The 22,680-nt window shown below is 41.5% G+C and overlaps 1 protein-coding gene across 1 annotated transcript in view; it reads right to left on the reverse strand.

Annotated features, from left to right (window-relative positions):
- The window catches only part of LOC308244584 (disintegrin and metalloproteinase domain-containing protein 18-like), a gene marked incomplete at its 5' end in the record, with an annotated part of 102,764 nt that overhangs the window by 2,996 nt on the left and 77,088 nt on the right, over positions 1-22,680 (reverse strand). Inside the window, one exon of the mRNA XM_080660725.1 lies at positions 14,108-14,265. Within this exon, the coding sequence (XP_080516851.1) occupies positions 14,111-14,265 (155 nt within the window). The 3' untranslated portion in view covers positions 14,108-14,110. The remainder of the gene's footprint in view (positions 1-14,107; positions 14,266-22,680) is intronic.

Raw genomic sequence — 22,680 nt, forward strand, 5'->3', positions numbered from 1 at the left:
CTGGGAGCCAGCATGTCCCCTCTCCCGGCCCTCCCGGGAGCCGGCAAGTCTCCGCTCCCGGCCCTCCCGGGAGTCAGCATGTCCCCGTTCCGGCCCTCCCGGGAGTCAGCATGTCCCCGCTCCTGGCCCTCCTGGAGCCGGCAAGTCCCAGCTCCCCAGCCCACCCGGGAGTCAGCATGTCCCTGCTCCCGGCCCTCCTGGAGCCGGCAAGTCCCCGCTTCTGGCTGAAGCAAGGCTCCAGTAGTTCCCTCCACCACCCCGCTTCCCCTCATAGCACGCTCCACCCTGCATATGCAAATTAACCTCCATCTTTGTTGGGTTAATTTGCATATTCACTCTGATTGGCTGTGGGCATAGCGGAGTGATGGTTAATTTGTATGTTTCTCTTTTATTAGGTAAGATGTGCATGAATCAGTGCATGGTGTCACTAATTTTATAATAGTTTCAAGTATACAGCATGGTGGTTAGACAATTATATAATTTCTAAAACCCACTCAGCACCATACATATTCAGTTACAAAATGGTGTATAGTGACTATTTTGTAACCACTAATTTGTACTTCTTAATCTTTTCCCCTTTTACCCAGACCCCAACACTGCTCCTACCTAGGAACTCTCAGTATGTTCTCTTTGTCTGTGAGTCTTCAACTGTTATTTTTTTTAATGCCCACTGTAAGCCAAGTAATAGGTCTGGGTTACCAAAAAATGAAGGACACCATCTTTGTTTCAAAATAGTCAGGGCTAACAAGATACCAGAAAAGTATAAGATATAACATAACTAGAAACTATACATTTATTGTTAGCATGATATACAAAATTTTCTGAGAATATAGATAATTTTCCTCTACATATAGCTATAGAAAGTATGTCACATTTGAGATTTGAGTCATAAATGGATAAATAAATGACTTGCATAAAGTCAAAGCATTTTCTCCTAAAAGTAACATTAAGTCATCCAAGAGATTTTTTTCCTAAATTACTGTTAAAATTCAATACTATTTTATATTTATTTCAGGTTTACAGCATAGTGGTTGGACATTTATATAATTTTCAAAGTGATCCCCCCAATAGTACCCACCTGGCACCATACACAATTATTATAATACTAGAGGCCAGGTGCATGAAATTCGTGCACAGTGTGGGGTGTCCCTCAGCCCGGCCTGCACCCTCTCCAATCTGGGACCCCTCAAAGGATGTCCTACTGCCGGTTTTCAGGGATTGGGCCTAAACTGGCAGTTGGACATCCCTCTTGCAATCCGGGACTGCTGGCTCTTAACCACTTACCTGCCTGCCTGATTGCCCCTAACCACTCTGCCTGCCGGCCTGCTCGCCCCCAACTACCCCCCGCCGCTGGCCTGCTCGCCCCCAACTGCCCCTCGCTGCTGGCCTGCTCACCCCCAAATGCCCCCCCCCACCAGCCTGATCACCCCCAACTGCCCCCCCATGCCAGTGTGCTCGCCCCTAACTGCCCCCCCTGCTGACCTGCTCACCCCCAACTTCCCTCCCCACTGGCCTGCTCACCCCCAACTGCCCCCCTGCTGGCCTGTTCACCCCCAACTGCCCCCCCTGCCAGCCTGATCACCCCAGTAGCTCCCCTCACCAGCCTGATCACCCACAACTGCTGTCCCATCCTGGCCTGATCACCCACAACTGCCCTCCCCTCTTGGCCTCTAACGGCCTCTACCTCAGCCCCGCCACCATGGCTTTGTTCAGAAGAATGTCCAAAAGGTCTCCTGGAAGTTCTCCCAGTCTAATTAGCGTATTACCCTTTTATTAGTATAGATAGAGGCCTGGTGCATGGGTGGGGGCTAGCTGGTTTGCCCTGAAGGGTGTCCTGGATCAGGGTGGGGGTTCCCTTGGGGCATGGGGTGGCTTGGGTGAGGGGCCTGTGGTGGTTTGCAGGCTGGCCATACCCCATGGGATGAGGGTCCCCACTGCGGGGGCATGGCCAGCCTGGGTGAGGGGCTGATGGCTGTTTGCAGGCCTGCCAAGGCCCCCAGCAGGGACCCTCACCCCATGGGGGTGTGGCCAGCCTGAGTGAGGGGCTTTTTTTCTTTATTTTTTTTGCAGCGCCTCCTTGAGTGGAGGCCAGGGCCAGCTGGAAGCAGGTATCTGGGATTTATTTATCTTCTATAATTGAGACTTTGTAGCCTTAAGTGGAGGCCAGGGCAGGCCAGGGCGGGCAGGAAGCTTGGCTTCCTCCATTGCCAGGGGCAACCCAAGCCTCCTGCTCGCTCCAGCTCCATGGCTGCCACCATCTTTGTTGGGTTATTTGCATACTCACTCCTGATTGGCTGTGGGTATAGGAGAGTGATGGTTAATTTGTATGTTTCTCTATTATTAGTGTAGATTATTGAGTATATGTCGTATGCAGGAATTTACATCTCCATGACTATTTTTTCAACTGCCAATTTTTATTACTTAATCCCTTCACATTTTTTCACCCAGCCCCCAACTCCCTCCCATCTGGAAATCATCAGGTTTATTTTTCCTCTATCTATGAGTCTGTTTTTCTGTTTTGTTTGTTCATTTATTTTGTTCTTCAGATTTTACATATCTATGCTAATAAAACGGTAATATGCTAATTAGGGTGGATGTCTTCCGGACTTCCATTCGGACAAAGCCACAGCGACTCAGGCAGCTGCAAAGCCCAGGGCTCAGGCAGCCATGGGCTCAAGTAGCCGTGAGCCCCGGCGGCTGTGAGGTCCAGAGATCAGGCCTTGCAGCCGCTGCGGCCAGTAGTGGCAGCACCAGTGGGGTGATGGGGCAGTGCCTTGCCCTGATCAGCCCAGTTGCCTCCCACAGAGGAGCAGGCTTAAACCATCAGTAGGACATCCCCTGAGGGCTCCCGGACTGATAGAGGGGCAGGCCGGACTGAGGGACCCCCTCCCAGTGCACGAATTTTCATGCACTGGGCCTCTAGTAAGTAAAATAATATAGTATATTACATCCTCTCTGTCTTATTTCTTTTAGCATAATACCCTCTGAGTCCATCAATACTGTTGCAAATGTAAAGATTTTCTCATTTTTTTATCGCTAATACTCCATTGTATATATGTACTACTTCTTTATCTATCCATCCATTGATGTATAAGTAGGCTTCTTCCATATCTTTTCTATTGTGAATAATACTGCAATAAGAATAAGGGTGCCTATATCTTTTCAAATTCATGTTTCAGATGTCTTCAGATAAATACCCAGAAGTGGAATTGCAGATAGTTCTATTTTTAACCTTTTGAGGAACCTCCATACTGTTTCCTAAAGTGGCTGCACCAATTTGCATTTCCACCAACAGTGCAGGAGAGTTTCCTTTTCTCCATATCAAAGTTTGTTGATTTATTGATAGCCAATCTGACATTTGTGAGGTAATATCTTATTGTGGTTTTAATTTGCATTTCTCTGATGATTAGTGTAGTTGAACATCTTTTCATAAATCTATTGAGCATCTGTATGTCCTCTTTGAAAAAATGTCTATTCAAGTCCTCAGCCTATTTTTTAATTGGATTGTTGTTGGGTTTGGTTGTTTTTTTTTGGTGTTTATGAGCATGAATTCTTTATAAATTAAAATAAAAATTTTTATTGTTGAAATTATTATATATATCCCCTTTTTTCTCCCATTTACCCCTTATAGCCTGCCCCCCAGGCCACTACCACTCTATTGTCTGTGACCTTGTGTTATGCATATATGCATACAAGTTCTTTGATTGATATCTTCCCACTCACCCACCCTCACCTTCCCTCTGAGATTCAATAGTCTATTCCATGCTTCTATGTCTCTAGAGCTATTTTGTTCAACAGTTATTTTGTTCATTATATTTCACATAAGAGTGAGATCATGTGATACTTGTCTTTCTCTGGCTTATTTTGCTTAGCATAATACTTTCCTATGGATAGAGCATTGACCTGTGACCTGAAGGGTCCTGGGTTCAATTCCATTAAAGGGCATGTACCTTGGTTGCAGGCTCAATCCTCAGCCTTGGTTGGGTGCATGCTGGAGGCAACCAATCAATAGTATCTTTTTCACATCGATGTGTCTCTCTCTATGTCTCCCCCTCTCCCTTACACTTTCTCTAAAAATTAATGGAAAAATATCCTTAGATGTAGAATAACAATAAAATAAAATAAAATTTTGTTCCCTTTTAAAAAATCTCTCTTTATAAATTTTGTATATTAAGCTCTTATCACATGTATTATTGGCAAACTAGAGGCCTGGTGCATGAAATTTGTGCATGGGAGTGCGGTCCCTCGGCCCGGCCTGCACCCTCTCCAATCCGGGATCCCTCAGGGGATGTCTGACTGCTGGTTTTGGCCCATTCTCTATGGGCCAAAACCAGCAGTCAGACATCACTTTCACAATCTGGGACCGCTGGCTCCTAACTGCTCACCTGCCTGCCTGCCTGATTGCCCCTAAACCCTCTGCTTGCTTGCCTGATTGCTTCTAACTGCCCTCCCCTGCTGGCCTGATCGTCCCTAACTGCCCTCCCCCACCAGCCTGATGGCCCCTAACTGACCCTCTCTGCCAGCCTGATCACCCCTAACTCCCCTCCCCTGTAACCTGATTGCCCCTAACTGCTCTCCCCTGCCAGCCTGATAGCCCCTAACCACCTCTGCCTTGACCCCTGCCACCATGGCTTTGTCCAGAGGGAAGGCAGGATGACTGTAAGATGTCTGGTCGACCTGGTCTAATTAGCATATTACCCTTTTATTAGTTTAGATATATCCTTCAGTTTAATAGGTTGTCTTCTCATTTTGTTGACGGTTTCCTTGCAATGCAAAAGCTTTTTAGTCTGATATAGTTCCATCTGTGGGTTTTTTTTCCTGTGTTTTTTTTTCCCCCTTGCCTGTGGAGATATAGCAGGAAATAATATTATTAAGAGCAATGCCGAGGTTTTACTGCCTGTGATTTCTTCTAGGAGTTTGATGGTTTTGTCTTACATATACATTTTTGTCTATTTTGAGTTTATTCTTATATATGGTTTAAGAAGGTAGTTTAGTTTCATTTATCTGTCCAATTTTCTCAACACCATTTATTGAATAGACTGCCTTTATCACATTGTATATTCTTGCTTCTTTTCTAAGATATAAATTGACCATATATGTGTGAGTTCTATCTGGACTCTCCATTCTGTTAATTGATCTACTAGAGGCCCAGTGCACGAAATTCATGCACGGAGGGTGGGGGTTGGTCCCTCAGCCCAGCCTGCACCCTCTCCAATCCAGGACCCCTGGGGGGCAGTCAGACATCCCTCTCGCAATCCAGGACCATTGCCTCCTAACCGCTTGCCTGTCTGCTTGCCTGATCACCCCTAACGCCTGCTGGCTTGATGCCCTTAACTGCTCCTCTGTCGGCCTGATCACCCTTAACTACCCTCCCCTGCTAGGCTGATTGCCCCTAACTGCCCTCCCCTGCCGGCCTGATCTCCCATAACCGCTGCCACCCTGCTGTGTGGGTCCTGGGTGTGGGCATCTGGCTCCCTCCTCCCTCCTGTCAGAGTTTGGGGTGTGCTGCAGGATCCAGAGTCAAGTCCCTATACACCTGCACGCAACTTAAAATTGCACGAGACCCAGACCCGGATGGCCTCACCTCCATTGGGCAAGACCCAGACCTGGTTAGCCCTACCCGCATCAGGCGGAGATGCAACCTTCTGCTGATTGGTCATTACCACGTGAGGGCATGACAACCATTTGTATATTAGCCTTTTATTATTAGAACTGTGTCTGTTTTTATGCCAGTACCATGCTATTTTGATTACTATAGCCTTGAATTTTAGTTTGATATCAGGTAGCATGATACTGACAAATTTGTTCTTTTGCTGTTGCTATTCAGGTTCTTTGTGGTTCCATAAAAAATTTAGAATTATTTGTTCTATTTTGGTGGAAAATGTCATTGGTATTTTGATAAGGATTGCTTTAGGTAGTATGGGACATTTTAATTATATTAATTCTTATCCACGATCATGGTATAGGCTTCCATTTATTTGAATCTTCAGTTTCTTTCTTCAGTGTCTTAAAATTTTCTGAGGATAGGTCTTTTACCTCAGTGGTTTAATTTATTATATTTTTATGTAATTAAATGAATGGAATTATTTTTTTTTAATTTTTCTTTTTGTTAACATGTTATTGGTGTGTAATAATGCAATTGATTTCTAATTAATTTTGTTTCCTGCTATTTTGTTGAATTAATTTATCCGTTCTAATAGTTTTTTGGTGGAATATTTAGGATTCTCTCTAATATAGTATCATGTCATCTGTTGTAAATAATGACAATTTCACTTCTTTTTAAATTTTCATATATTTTATTTCTTCTTCTTATATGATTGCTGTGTCTAGGACTTCAAATACTGTCAATATATATAAAAGCCTAAGTGACTGACTCTTTGACCATCTGACTGGTAGCTATGATGCACAATGGCCACCAGGGGGCGAATGCTCAATGCAAGAGCTGCTGAACTGTGGTGACTTGGCAGCTACGGTTCTCAGGTGACACACCCGGAACCAGAGAGGAGGGAGCTCAATTCCAGGGTGCATCACCTGAGAACTGCCCTCTCGCAATTCAGGTCCCCTAGGGGGATGTCAGAGAGCTGGTTTCAGCCTGATTCCCCCAGGCCAGGCCAAGGGACCCCACTGGTTCATAATCTGTGCACTGGGCCTCTAGTGTTGAATAAAAGAGGTTAAAGTAGACAACCTTATTTTGTTCTTGATCTTAAATAAAAAGCTTTCAGCTTTTCATGGTGGAATATGATATTAGCTGAGCGTTTATCATATATGTCCTTTATTATGTTGAGGTATGTCCCCTCTACTACCACTTTGCTGAGTTTTTATCTTCAAGGGATTTTGTATTTTATCAAATGCTTTTCTGTATCTATTGATATGATCATATGATACCTTTCAGGGTTTTGATATGATAATCATGTTAAATGAGTTCAGGATATTGAACCTATCTTACATCCCAGGAATAAATCCCGCTTGATCATGGTATAGGATCTTTTAAATGTATTGCTGAATTCAGTTTAATATTTTTGGAGGGTTTTTCCATCTGTGTTCATGAGGGATATTTGCCTATCATTTTCTTTTTTAAAATAATGTCTTTGGTTTTGGAATCAGGTAATGGTGGCCTTGTAATTAGTTTTGGAGCTTTCCTTTCTCTGTATTTTTTTTTTAATAGTTTGAGAAGTTATTCTTTTTTCATTTTTGGTAAATTTCACCTGTGAAACCATTCCTTCTAGGACATGTTTATTTTGTTGTTTTTTTTATTATTACTAATTTGATTTCCTTGCTTTTTTTCAATAATGTATCCATTTCTTCCAGATTGTCAAATTTGTTGACATATAACTATTTGTAGTATTTCCTGATGATCCCTTTTGTTTCTAAAGTTTCAGTTGTCACATAGCCTCTTTCATGTCTGATTTTATTTGAGTCCCCTCTATTTTTTCTTGATGAGTCTTGTTAAAGATGTATTAAATTTGTTTATCTTTTCAAAGAACCATCTCTTGGTTTCAATGACCTTTTGTGTTGTTTTTTACTCTATTTTGTTGATGTCTGCTCTGATCTTTATTATTTCCACCTTCATACTCACTTTTTTTTATTGTTCTTTTACACCTAAAGGAACTAATTAGAATATTAGATTGTTTATTTGAGATGTTGCTTGTTTTTGAGATAGGCCTGTATTGCTATGAATTTCCCTCTAATGACTGCTTTCACTGTGTCTTATAGGTTTTGAGTTGTTGTGTTTTCCTTTTTCTCTGTATCAAAGTACCTTTCACTTTCTTTCTTGACCTCATTGCTAACCTATTTATAATTTAGTAGCATGTTTTTATCCTCCATATTTTTTGTGTTTTTCAGTTTAATTCTTGCAATTGATTTTTAGTTTCATAACATTATGGTCAAAAAAGATGCTTGATATGATTTTAATCTTCTTACATTAATTGAGACTAGTTATGCAGACTATCATATGGTCTATCATGGAAAATGTTCTATGTGTAGCTGAAAATAATGTATATCCTGTTGCTTTGGTGTATGATACTCTAAAAATATCAATTAAATCTACATCTAATCTAATGTGTCATTTAAGGCTATTCTTTCCTTATTGATTTTTCTGTCAGGTTATTCTATCCATTGATATCAATAGAGTATTAAAATCTCCTACTATGAGTATATTATTGTTTTTATCTCTCTTCATGTCCATCTATATATATTTTATTTATTTAGGTGTTCTTTTATTGGGTACATAAATGTTTACAAGGGTTATATCCTCTTGTTGGATTAATGCCTTTATCAATATAAAATGTCCCTTTTGTCTCTTATTATAGCCTTTGATTTAAACTCTATTGTGTCTGTACAAGCATGGCTACCTCAGCATTATTTTATTTGTTTTCATTTTCATGAAATATCTTCTTCTATCCCATTACTTTCAGTAATATGTGTCTTTAGACCTAAATTATCTTATAGACAGCATGTGTATGGGTCTTGTTTTCTTATTCATTCTGCTACCCTATGTCTTTTGATTGGACCATTTAATCCATTTCTTTTAAAGTGATTATTGATAGGCATGTAGCTGTTGGCATTTTATTATTCATATTTACATTCCTTTCCCCCTTCTTAAAGAAGTCCCTTTAATATTTCTTGTAATATGGTTTAGAGGTGATGAACTCCTTTAGTTTTTTTCTTGTTTAGGAAGATCTTTATCTCACCTTCAACTTTAAAGTATTACCTTGCTTTCTAGAGTACTCTTGGCCCTAGGTCTTTGCTTTTCATCATTTGAATATTATTTGTCAGTCTCTTTTAGCCTGCAAAGGTTTTATTTAGAAATCAGCTGACAGTCATATGCGAGTTGCCTTATAGGTAACTGCCTTCCTCTTGCTGCTTTTAAGTTTCTCTCTTTGTCTATTACCTTTATCATTTTAATTATGATGTGTCTTTGTGGGCCTCTTTGTGTTAATCTTGTTTGGGACTCCTGCACTTCCTTGACTTGTATTTCTATTTGCTTCATCAGGTTAGGGAAGTTTTCAGTCAATATTTCTTTTTTTAAATTCTTTATTGTTTAAAGTATTACATATGTCTCTTTTTTTCCCCATTGAGCTCTCCCCAGTCATTCCCACCCCCCTCCTAGCACATGTTCTCACCCCCCTACTGTCTGTGTCCATGGGTTAATGCTTATATGCATGCATACAAGTCTTTTGATCTCTCACTCCCCTCCCAGCCTTCCCTCTGAGGTTGGATGGTCTGTGACTTAATCTCTTCCTTTCTCTTTTCTCCTTCTGCTCCCTTTATGATGCAAATGTTGGTATGCTTGATGTTGTCCCAGAAGTCCCTGAAACTATCCTCAACTTTTTTATTCTTTTTCCTTTTTCTATTATGATTAGGTGTTTTCTGCTACTTTGTCTTCCAAATTGCCGATTTCATCCTCTACATCATTTAATCTGCTGTTGAGTCCTTCTAGTGTATTCTCCATTTCAGATATTGTACTCTTCATTTCTGACTATTCTTTTTTATGGTTCCTATGTCCTGTCTTATGCATACTGTCTGTTTAATTTCTCACTGAGTTCATGGATTCTTCTCCTAACTTCCTTGAACATGCTTATAACCAATGTTTTGAACTATGTATCTGGTAAATTGCTTGCCTACATTGTGTTTACTTCTTTTTTTTTTCTTTCTTTTGTTCTTTCATTTGAGACATGTATCTTTGTCTCCTCATTTTGGTTATTTCTCTGTGTTTGTTTTTGTGTATTAGGTAGATCTGCTATGTCTTTCAGTCATGACATGATGGCCTTATGTAGGTAAGTGTCCTATGAGGCCCAGTAATACTCTCTCCCTGATCACCTGAGCCAGGTGCTCCAGGAGTGTTCCTTGTGTATGTTGTGTGCTTCCCTGTTATATTTGAGCCTTAATTGCTATGAGCACAAAAGTAGGTCAGATTCACCCTCAGGCTGACTGGCTGTGAAAATTGGCCATGGCCACAGCATATGAGCTGCTGTGTGTGGATGACCCCAGAGTGGCATTTTCCACAGTGGAGTCTGGTGTCCACTGAGACCACCCCGGGGTTTTGCAGGTTGTGAATATGATTGTGTTGTTCTCTGTTGTGGGTTGAAGTTGGGCAATGGGTATGTTGGTTCTAGGGCATCTGAGGAGGGGCTCTGGGATAGGACCAACCTGGGGCTACCAGTTAGTACCTACAAAGTGTTCTATAGTAGATAGCTGCCTGTACTGGATCTGGATGCATGTTGGAGATACCACACTGCGAATCAAGACTGGTTGTTGCAAGTACTGGGACTGAAGCAGGTCAGCAAAAGGCAAGGGCCCCCAAGGCTAGCCATTGCCTACCTATTGCCCATAAGACTTGGAGCTGTAAGATTCTTGGGTGAATCACAAGTTGGGTCAGGCAGTGCTTTTGGAAGTCACTAGGGTGGGGGAAATGGTATTCATCAGGTTAATACAGATTCAGATATGGTGCAAATATTGAGCCTGAGGTCACTTAACGTAAGTTATAGGGCACACTGAGACCAGCCATCTCCTGCCTGGGGCCTGTGGAACTTTAAGGGTTTTTAAAGACAGACTATGGAGATGGCCAAGGCTGGATGCTTGCTGCTGAAAAGTTATTGGTTGGTGTGAGAGTTGAGTGAGGCATGGTGGTAGGGAGTTTTAAGGTGGATCAGATGGAGTTGAAAAGGTTAATGCAAATCAACATTTGGCCAAGTGGGAGGAGGGCTCAACACAGTGTCAATGGTGGTGATCCCTCCAGCCCTCACCCTGAAGCCATACAACTCAACTAACTTCTCTTGTATGATTTTTGGTGGCCTCCTGAGTCACTGTCCCTCTGCTGGAGCCCAAGCTGAGTGCATGCACATAAGAGGCTGAGTGAAAGCCCTTTAAGAGGGCTCCTGTGTTTTCCAGCAGTCTTTAGTCTCACCTTGGCATGTGGAATCCCCACAGATTTTCACATCGAGATGATGTAGGCTCTTCTTCCTGGCACTGCTGGTGTGGGGCCAGCCCATTTTGAATATTTGTTCCTCCTACCATTCTCATTGTGGCCGCTTCTTTTTATTTTTAGTTATAGGACTTCTGTTCAGATAGTTTACAGATGGCTCTCCAGGTTGATGGTTCTATAATTTAATTGTTATTTTGGTCATGGGAGGAGGCGAGCCATCTTTTCCTGACTCTCAATCAAGAGATTTAAGTGTAAATAAGTTATGGTATTTTGTGTCTTAGAAAGATAACTTCTAATAATCTGGTGATGATGAGATAGGAATGATGAGGACTGGAAATAGTTCCACAGTTTGCTTCACCATTCATCCATCAAAAGAGTACTTGGGTAATTTCCAGTTTCTAGTTATTACAAATAACATTGCTAAGAATGTTCATGTACTGTTTTGTGTGTAAAACTAACTTTTCTGTGTCTGGGATAAATAAGCAAGAGTGAAATTGCTGGGTTGTATGATAAGAACTGACAAGTAGATTGTCAGAGTATCTATACATTTGCATTTTTTACAGCAATGTGTGAGTTATCATGTTCTCTGCATTCTTAACAGGATTTGCTATAATCACTATTTTTTTTTATCTAGATCATTCTGTTAGGAGAAATGTGATATGTCATTGTGGTTTTAATTTGTCTTTATCCAGTGACTCATTATGTCAGTCATATTGTAATGTGCTTGTTTGCTATCTATATATTCCTTCAGTCTATTCCATGTTTTTTCTTTGCCCATTTTTCTACTGTTTTGTTTAAGTTTTGGGTTTGAATTTAAATATATATATATATATATATATATATATATATATATATATATATATATTTTTTTTTTTTTTTTTTTTTTTTTTTTTTTTTGGAGGTAGAAAAATTTTGGCAACTATATGACTTACAAATACATCCTAGACCATAGTTTGTCTTTTTATCCTCTTTAAAGGCTACTTTTCAGTTCAAATGTCTTTCATTTGACCAAATCTAAATTTTCTTTGTGGTTCATGATTTGTTCTCATGTGCATATAGTCCTAGATCAACAAATTTTTTGTGATTTTGTCAAATAGTTGCATAATTTCATCTTTTACTATCTTTAATCACTGTGCTATATATTAGATCCCCAGAACTTATTTATTTTGTAATTGGAAATTTGTACACTTAGACCAACATCTTCCCAATTCCTCCAATCTCTAGTCCCTGATAACTACTGGGAATAACTTCTAATGAGTACAAAATTTCTTTTTAGGGTGATGAAAATGTTCTAAAAAATGTTCTAAAATTGATTGTGGTGAGAATTACATAACTTGGTGAATAAAGTAAAATTGTTGCATTGTACACCTAAATTAGTGAATTTTATGGTATATAAATTATATCCTATCTAATAAAGAGGGAATATGTTAATTAACCATCACTCCGTCACAAAGTTGGCTGCACCCACAGCTGAGGCCAAGTTCCCATAAGGAGCCTTAACAAGCAATCAGCAGGGATCTGAGGCTACGCCCTCCCCTGCCCCCGTGGGGCTTGACAGGGGACCTCAGGCTGCACCCCCTGCCCTGGCATCAGGCTGGGGGACCTCAGGCCGCACCCCCTGCCCCAGTACCAGGCCAGGAGACCTGAGGCCACACCCCCCGCCTGGCGGGGCTTGACGGGGGACCTCAAGGTGCACTTCCTGTCCTGGTGCTGGGCTAGGGGACCTCAGGCTGCTCCCCTGACCCCAGCGCCAGGCCAGGGGACCTGAGGCTGCACACCCCCTGCCTGACTGGGCTTGACAGGGGACCTCAAGGTGCACCCCCAGTGCTGGGTCAGGGGAACTCAGGCCACATCCCCGCCCAGCAGGGCTTGACAGGGCACCTCAGGCCATGCCCCCCACCCAGCGGGGCTTGACAGGGGATCTCAGGCCATGTCCCCAACCTGACAGGGCTTGATAGAGGAATTCAAGGAATGTCCCCCACCCTGGTCTGGGCTGCGGGACCTCAGGCCAGGCCCCCCATCCTGGCGCCAGGCCAGGGGACCTGAGGCTATGCCCCCTGCCCGGCAGGGCTTAACAAGGGTGAGACTGGCCAGGTCAGGATCTAGCCCAATGTGGGGGGGGGGGGGCAGCTGGGTCTGGGTCTCATGCGATTTTGAGGTGCATGTGGGTGAGTGGGGACTTGACCCTGGGTCCTGTGGTGTGCCCCAGACTCTGACAGGAGGAAGGTTTTCATATACATTTTACTAATTTTCTTTCATCTCTGACACTTCTATTATAAAGGGCAAATAGCAATATTAAATTATTTCCTCTAATTAATCCCCTTTTAATGTGCACGAATTTCATGCACTGCATTACCAGTATTTTAATAAAGCTGTTACAAAAATAATTGACTGTTCAAACAAAAATAATTACAATTTATAACATACACAGTAACTATCTTGAACCCATGTGGAGAACCAACTAAATGTTTTATATGTAAAGTGAACTACATGTCTAAAACTCTGTTTGCCAATAATGCATTTTAGTTTTATAATAGAATCCTTAGGTGAGTATGCTTTATGAAGTCTTATGAGTTCTTTGAAATATCCAAACTTGTGGAATTATTGCAAGCAAAAATTAGTAACCTAGGTGATGAACTGAAACTGCTTATGGTTTTATTTTAAAACATGTAGATGTGCATGAGAGATAATGTTAATGATTTCAGAGATTGTAAATTTACAATTTCCTTTTTAAATAGGAAGTTATTGAACATAGAAAGTATTTGATGCCCTTGTGTCACTTACAATAAAAGGCTATGTCATGATCAAGTTCTCAAGACTGAGAAGGTGTTACATGATAACAAATAGAAAGGTGGGTAGATATAAATACATTATTAATGAAACAAATTTCTGAGAAATGTAATTCACTTTCTCATAAAACGTTATTTTGGTTCCCCATTTGGTTTCAAAATCTTAACTTATTTGTATCCCTCTTTTAATATATATCAAAAGAGATATATATGTATACATGCTAACAATATACTATAAGAAACCAAAATTATAAAAGTGCCATTTGTATATTTTTAAAAATAACAGATACTTAGGTAAACTATAAAAATTTTAAAAAATATAATATAAATTTATGACACTGGTCAATGACCTGTATAATTTATGATAATAAATTATTTGTATAATCATATTTACCCGTCAAATTCTGGGATCTTTCTGTTGCAGTTTCCTAATTTTATTTAGATTCTTGATTGCAATGATGGAATATATACAAAAGGGCAAAGCAAGGAAGAAACTAAGAAAAAGCCAGTTGTTCTGATGTGCATTGTTGTCTTTTTTAATAACAACTATAGCTAGAAATAAAACATAAGAGATCAGTAGAAATGCACTGAATATTTAAATACATTTATATTCCTTTCACTTTAAATATATATATATGTGTATATATATATATATATATATATGCAGTATGCACACACACACACATATAATACAATTAAAATTTTAATACCTTGCAAGCTCATATAGAGAAAATAAAAGAACATTTAAGTCACAAACTAAAATTACAATGATAATTTAAAAAATATATTTCTTGCTTGTATTTTATGCATATTTGTTTAATTATTCTGCCACTGTGGACATGTTTTGAGTATTGCTTACTGCATTCAACTTATTTATGACATTTATACCTTAAAAGGTAATATATTAGTAAGGCTTACATTACAAATATAAAAAAAAAATGTTTTGTAAAAAAAGTTCCCAAAAAACAACAACAACAACAAAAAAACACCTATCCTCACCTGGTGGTCATGGCTCAGTGCTTGAGCATTGACCAATGAACCAGGAGGTCAAGGTTTGATTGCTGGTCAGGGCACATGCCTGGGTGGGGGACTCGATCCCCAATGTGGGGCGTGCAGGAGGCAGATGTTCAGTGATTCTTTCTCATCACTAATGTCTCTATCTCTCTCTCCCTCTCCCTTCCTCTCTGAAATCAATTTAAAAATAAATAAATATGTAAAAAATTTAAAAACCTTATCCTCCTCACTTGCCAAGTCACATGGTTTCTCTCTGTAGAGGAAATGATTTTTAAATGACTTGTGTTTCTCCATTTAGTATTTATATTTTATGCATGTAAATAAAATTCACATCTATACTTATCTTTGTATCTATATCTATGTCTATATAACTATATGTAATATGGTGTATGTATTTTTTCTCTAATTAAGATTCTATAAAACCTATTATACCCTTTTACTATTTCTTACACTTAAAAAATTGAAGTATTGGTGATAACATTGGCAAATATGTTCTCCCATGCAGTGGGCTTTCTTGTTGTTTTGTTGGTGGTTTCTTTTGCTGTGTAAAAGATTTTTATTTTGGTGAAGTCCCATTTGTTTATTTTCTCTTTAGTTTCTATTGCCCTAGGACTGTATCAGTGAAGAAATTGCTTTGGCATATGTCTGAGATTTTGCTGCTTGTGGATTTCTCTAGTATTTTTATGGTTTCCCATCTTATGTTTAAGTCCTTTATCCATTTTGAGTTTATTTTTGTGTATGGTGTAAGTTGGTGGTCGAGTTTCATTTTTTTTGCATGTATCTGTCCAATTTTCCCAACACCATTTATTGAAGAGACTGTCTTGACGCAATTGTATGTTCTTGCCTCCTTTGTCAAATATTAATTGAGTGTACTGGTTTGGGTCAATTTCTGAGTTCTCTATTCTATTCCATTGATCTACATCTGTTCTAGTGCCAGTACCAGGCAGTTTTGAGAAGAGTGGCTTTGTAATACAGCTTGATATCTGGTGTTGAGATCCCTCCTACTTTGTTCTTCTTTCTCAGGATTGCTGCAGCTATTCGGAGTCTTTTTTTATTCCAGATGAATTTTTGGAGAGTTCGTTCTAGGTCCATAAAATATGCTGTTGGTATTTTAATGGGGAGTGCTTTGAATCTATAGATTGCTTTGGGTAGTATGGGCATTTTAATGATGTTGATTCTCCCACTCCATGAACATGGTATGTTCTTCTATCTGTTTATGTCTTCCTCTATCTCTTTTTTTCAGTGTCCTGTAGTTGTCTGAGTACAGGTCTTTTAACTCAATATTGGTGTATAGAAATACAACTTAACAAAAGGAAGACAAAGAACCCAATAAAAAAATGGGCAATGGACCTAAATAGATACTTTTCGAAAGAAGACATAAAGAAGGCCAAGAGACATATGAAAACATGCTCAAAGTCACTAATCATCCGAGAGATGCAAATCAAAATGACAATGCGGTACCATCTCACACATGTCAGAATGGTTATCATCAACAAATCATCAAACAACAAGTGTTGGCGAGGATGCAGAGAAAAAGAAACCCTCGTGCACTGCTGGTGGGAATGCAGACTGGTGCAGCCACTGTGGAGAACAGTATGGAGTTTCCTCAAAAAACTGAAAATGAAACTCCCATTTGACCCAGTAATCCCACTCCTAAGAATATATCCTAAGAAACTAGAAACACCGATCAGAAAGGATATATGCACCCTGATGTTCATAGCAGCACAATTTGCAATAGCTAAGATTTGGAAACAGCCTAGGTGCCCGTCAGCAGATGACTGGATCAGAAAACTATGGTACATCTACACAATGGAATACTATGCTGCCATAAAAAAGAAGGAATTATTACCATTTGTAGGCACCTGGATGGAATTAGAGAACATTATGCTAAGTGAAATAAGCCAGTCAATGAAAGAAAAATACCACATGATCGCACTCATTTGGGGATAATGAAAAACAGTATAAACTGATGAACAAAAAGATAGATACAGAGGCAGTAAAGCATCAAACAGACTGTCAAATTACAGCGGGAAGGTTAGGGAGAGGTGGGGGAAATAAGAGATCAACTGAAGGACTTATATGCATGCATATAAGAGTAACCAATGGATGCAAAACATTGGGGGGTGAGGGCATGTATGGGAGTGGGGTGGGGGTGGGGGGCAATGGTAAGATATGTACACATATAATACCTTAATAAAAAAAATTAAAAAAAAACCCAAAAAACTAAAAATGGAACTCCCATTTGACCCAGTGATCCCACTTCTTAGAATATAGCCCAAGAAAACAGAAACACCAATCAGAAAGAATATATGCACCCCTATGTTGATAGCGGCACAATTTACCAAGCTAGGATTTGGAAACAGCCTACGTGCCCATCAGCAGATGAGTGGATTAAAAAACAGTGGTACGTCTACACAATGGAATACTATGCTATGATAAAATAGAAGGAATTCTTACCATTTGCAACAGCGTGGATGGAACTGGAGAGCATTATGCTAAGCAAAATAAGCCAGTTGGAGAAAGATAAATATCACATGATCTCACTCATTTATGGAATATAATGAACAACATAAACTGATGAACAAAAACAGATCCAGAGTCAGAGAAGAATTGATCAGACTGTCAATCCTCAGAGGGAAGGTAGGGGAGGGTGGGGTAGGTGGAGAGATCAACCAAAGGACTTGTATGCATGCATATAAGTCTAACCGATGGACACAGACACCATGGGGGTGAGGGAATGAGTGGGGGTGTGGAGGGGCAACGGGGGATAAGGACACATGTGTAATACCTTAATCAATAAAGAAAAAAGAAAAAAATTGAAGTATTATACAATTCCATTATTACTTATGGGTTAAATTTTTACTGAAGTATAATATGTTAGAAATGCATGCATGCCACAATTATCCAGCTCAAATGATATTCTAAATTGAACATATTGATGTATCCAGCACCAAATTCAGGAAACTATTCTGCGTTCTTCCAGTCACTACTTTTCCCGATGATAATCACTACTTTTGTATCTCTTAGCCCTGCCAGAGTCCCCCAGTCTCGGGCGGGGGGGGGGGGGGGCAGGGGGGGGGCTGGCCCCTGAGAGCAGGCAGCGTTAGTGGCCTGGTGGAATGCTTGCTTCATCACTGTGGTGATGAGGCAAGAGTTGCACCCCAGCCACAGGGGGCTTCTGGGCAGCGGGCACTGAGTAGCCAAGGTGGGGGGGGGGGGAAGCTTGCGTCATTGCCCTGGTGACGAGGCAAGCGTTCCGCAACCGGCCATGGAGGGCTTCTGGCCGGGTAGGGCAGTTGGGGACCATGAGGCCGGCCAGGGAGAGCAGTTGGGGGTCCTCAGGCCCGCCAGGGAGGGAAGTTGGGTGTCATGAGGCTGGCAGGGAAGGGCATTTTGGGCAATCAGGCCAGCAGGGGGGGCAGTTAGAGGCGAGCAGGCTGGCAGGGGGGGCAGTTTGGGGCGATCAGGCAGGCAGGCAGGTGAATGGTTAGGAGCCAGTGGTCCTGGATTGTGAGAGGGATGTCCGACTACCGGTTTAGTCCCTATCCCACAGGGACATCCCCCGGCAGCCGGACATCCCCTGAGGGGTCCCAGATTGGAGAGGGTGCAGGCTGGGCTGAGGGACACACCCCCCCCCATCCATGAATTTTGTGCACTGGGCCACTAGTAATGAATAAAGAGGTTAAATTAGTAATTAAAAAAAAAAAAAACTTCAAATAGAAAAGCCAAGGATCACATGGTTTCACTATTAAGTTCTACCAACTATTTAAAGAATTAATGCCAATCAATCTTAAACTCTTCCAAAAGGTGAAGATTAAGAAATATACCAAAACTCATTCTCTGAGACCAGGATTATGCTTATGTCAAAAATAGAGACATTACAAAAAAAATTAAAGACCAATATCACCGATGAATATAGATGCAAAAATTGTCAAAAAATTTTAGCAAAATGAAGTAAAAAACACATAAAAATATTATACAACTAGAGGCCTGGTGCATGAATTCATGCACGGGTGAGGTACCTAGGCCTGGCTGGCAATTGGGGCTAATCAGGGCCAGTCAGGGCCATCTCGCCCAGTCCCTATTGGGGCCATGCTGATTGGGGTCTGCCAGTCAGGGGGAGGGACCATGGGTGGTTGGCAGGCTCGCTGGGGAGGAAGGACCCATGGGAGATTGGCTGGCCATGGGGAGGGACTGGGGGAGGTTGGCCGGCTGCAGGAGGTTGGCTGTGGGAGTGCACTGACCACCAGGGAGCAGCTCCTGCATTGAGCATCTTCCCCCTGGTGGTCAGTGTGTGTCATAGGGACTGGTCGGCCAGTTGTTCCAGTCGTTCGGTTGTAACGGTCACTTAGGCTTTTATACATATAGATATGACTAGATAGAACTTATTCCTGGAATGCAAGGTTGCTTCATATTTAAATCAATAAACATAATACACCACATTAATAGAATAAAAGATTAAAATTACATGATCTCCTAAATAGATGTAGAAAAAGCATTTGACAAAATACAACATCCTTTTATGATAAAAAGCGTTGTCAGATTGGGGATTACTGCAGCATATCTCAACATAATGAAGGCCATATATGAGACACATACTGCTATTAAGGTTTCTTCCAACTTTTTATTTATTTATTTTAATATATATTTTTATTGATTTCAGAGAGGAAGGAAGAGGGAGAGAGAGATAGAAACACCAATGATGAGAGAGAATCATTGATTGGCTGTCTCCTGCATGCCCCACGCTGGAGATGGAGTCCACAACCCAGGCATATGCCCTTGACTGAAATCGAACCTGGGACCCTTCAGTCCATAGGCCGATGCTCTATCCACTGAGCCAAACCAACTAGGGCTCTGCCCACTTTTTAATTCAGTATGTTTGTGTTTTTTTGGTGTTAAGTTGTCTACTATCTTTATAAATTTTGGATATTAACCCCTTATCAGATATATCATTGGCAAATATGTTCTCCCATTTTGTATTTTGTCTTTTTGTTTTGTTGACAGTTTCCTTTTTTGTGCAAAAACTTTTTAGTTTGATGTAACCCCATTTATTTATTTTTCCTTTTGATTCCTTTGGAGATATATCAGAAAGAATATCGTCTGAGATTTTACTGCCTGTTTTCTTCTAGGATTTTTATGGTTTTGGGTCTTACATTTAAATATTTAATCAAATTTGAGTTTATTTTTGTACATAATATAAGAAGATGATCTAGTTTCACTGTTATGGATATTGCTTTAGATAGTGTGGACATTTTAATAATGTTAAATCTTTCTATCCATGAACACGGTATATGCTTTCACTTGTTTGTATCTTCTTCAATTTCTTCAGTATCATAATTTTCTAATATCCTTGGTTAAATTTATTCCTAGATATCTTATTTTTTTTGTTACAATTATAAATGGGATTGGTTCCTTAGTTCCTCTTTCTGATAGTTCAATATTGGTGTATTGAATTGGTGAACTTCTGAATGTTTATTTTGTACTAGGGGCCCAGTGCATGAATTCATGCACCTTGAAGGGAACTGTGGGCCATGAGGCTGTGGTAAGCACAGGGGCGGGTCTCGGCCCAGAATCCTCCGTGCCCCTGCCCAGCCCCTTCCGCCATGGCCCTGGTCCCCTGTCTGCTGGTAGACCTGCTCCCACAACTGCTGTTCCCATGTGCTGATGGCGCCGGCCCCGCTCACACCCACTAAAGGTGCAGAGTGATTGGGGCCAGTGCCAGCAGCGGGTGTGAGCAGCAACTGCTGCCCTGATTGCCCCTCAGGAGCAGGGGGAGGTGGAGAAACCCTCAGGGGCGATCAGGGCCAGCAGCCACTGCTAGCACATGCTGATGACAACAAGTGATCAGGACCGGCACCGGGCACCAGTAGCAGGTGCGAGCAGTGGCTCCGGCCCTGGCTGCTGGTGCGAGCAGGGCAGGTGCTGGCAGCGGGTTCAAGCAGCAGCTTCAGCACTGGCAGCAGTGCGAGCAGGGCTGTCGCCGGGCACCGGCAGTGAGTGTGAGTGCTGGGCGGGACTGTGGCACGCAGGAGCAAAGAATTTTCAGTAACCACCAAAGGCTCGCCCCGATGACAGCGGCCAGTGCCCTGCCTGGTCTGGCGTCTCCACTCACCTGCTCCACCATCCCACCACACCTAAGCCTGCCATGTTCCATTCATGCCCCCTAGTGGTCAGCACACATCATAGCGACCGGCTGTTTGGTTGTTCCAGTTGTTCCGCCATTTGGTCTATTTGCATACTAATTAGCCTTTTATTATGTAGGATTCTGCTACTTTACTAAATTTATCAGTTCTTGTAGTTTTCTGTTGTAGTCTTTAGGGTTTTCTGTGTACAGTATCATGTCACCTGCAAATAATTACAGTTTTACTTTTTTCCTTCTAACTTAGATGTCTTTTATTTCTTCTTGTTTGATTGCTGTGGCTAGAACTTCCAGTAGTATGTTGAATAAGAGTGGCAAAAGCAGACATCACTGTCTTATTCTGAATTTTAAGGGAAATGCTTTTATTTTTGCCTATTGAGTATGATGTCTGCTGTGGGTTTGTTATATATGGGTGTTATTATGTTGAGGTAAGTTTCCTTTATTCATACTTTGCCAAGAGTTTTTATTATAAATTGGTGCTGGATTTTAACAAATGCTTTTTCTGCATCTATTAATACAATCATGTGATTTTCATACTTTTTTATGGTGCATCATGTTTATTGATTTGTAGCTATTGTACCAATCTTGCATCCCAGGAATAAATCTCACTTGATCATAGGGTATGAGTTTTTAATGTATTACTGGATATGGTTTGCAAATATTTTGTTGAGGATTTTAGCATCGTGTTAATCAGGGATATTAGCCTATAATTTTCTTTCCTTATAGTGTCTTTATCAAGTTTTGGAATTAGGATAATGCTGACTGACCTCATAGAATGAACTTGGAAATCTTTCCTCCTGAAATTTTTGCAACAGTTTGAAAAAGATAGTTGTTAGTTCCACTTTGAATGTTTGGTAAAACTTATCCATGAAGCCATCAGTTCAGGACTTATGTTTGCTGGGAATGTTTTGATTACTGCTTTAATTTCATTAGTTGTAATTGATTCATTCAGATGTTCAGATTTTTCTGATTCAGTTTTGGAAAACTGGGTTTTTAGGAATTTATCCACTTTATCCAGATTGTCCAATTTTTTGGCATATGGTTGTTTATAATATACTAGAGCCCCGGTGCATGAAAATTCATGCACTGGATGGTGGGGGGTCTCTCAGCCCAGCCTTCCCCCTCTCACAGTCCGGGAACCCTCAGGGGCAGGAGGCGACCCAGCAATCAGGGGAAGGTGATGCCCCATCACAACCTCTGCCACTGCCACTGCCGGCAGCGCAAGTCTCAGCTGGCCCTGGTTACCTGAGCCTCAGGTGGCCCTGTGTGGCTGGGCAGCCACCATCCAAGGCTTGCCTGTGCCTCGGGCCGGCCCTGGGTGGCTGGGGGGCTGAGGGGACTGGGAGACTCCAGAGGCAGGTGCCCCGGTGGGGCTGAGGGGACTGGGCCCTGCCATCTGTGGCTGTGGACACCGCCATCTTTAAGGGCATGGCAGTTAATTAGCATATTCCCTCCTATTGGCTGTGGGAACCACCATCTTTGAGGGCAGGGCAGTCAATTAGCATATTTCTTCCTGATTGGCTCTGGGTGCCGCCATTTTTGTGACAGTGTGAGGGTCAACTGGCATATTCCCTCTTTATTAGATAGGACTAGAGGCCCAATGCATGGAGGGGGAGGGGGTCCCCTCAGCCAGCCTGCGCCCTTTACCAGTCCGGAAGCCCTCGAGGGATGTCTGACTGATGGCTTAGGTCCTGGGAGCAGGTCTAAGCCACAGTTGGACATCCTTAGCGCTGCCATCAGCCTGGCTTGTGGCTGAGCATCTTTCCCCCTGTGAGAGTGCACTGACCACCAGGGGGCAGCTCCTGCATTGAGCG

The sequence above is a fragment of the Plecotus auritus genome, assembly GCF_963455305.1.
Source record: "Plecotus auritus genome assembly, chromosome: 3".
NCBI lineage: Eukaryota > Metazoa > Chordata > Mammalia > Chiroptera > Vespertilionidae > Plecotus > Plecotus auritus.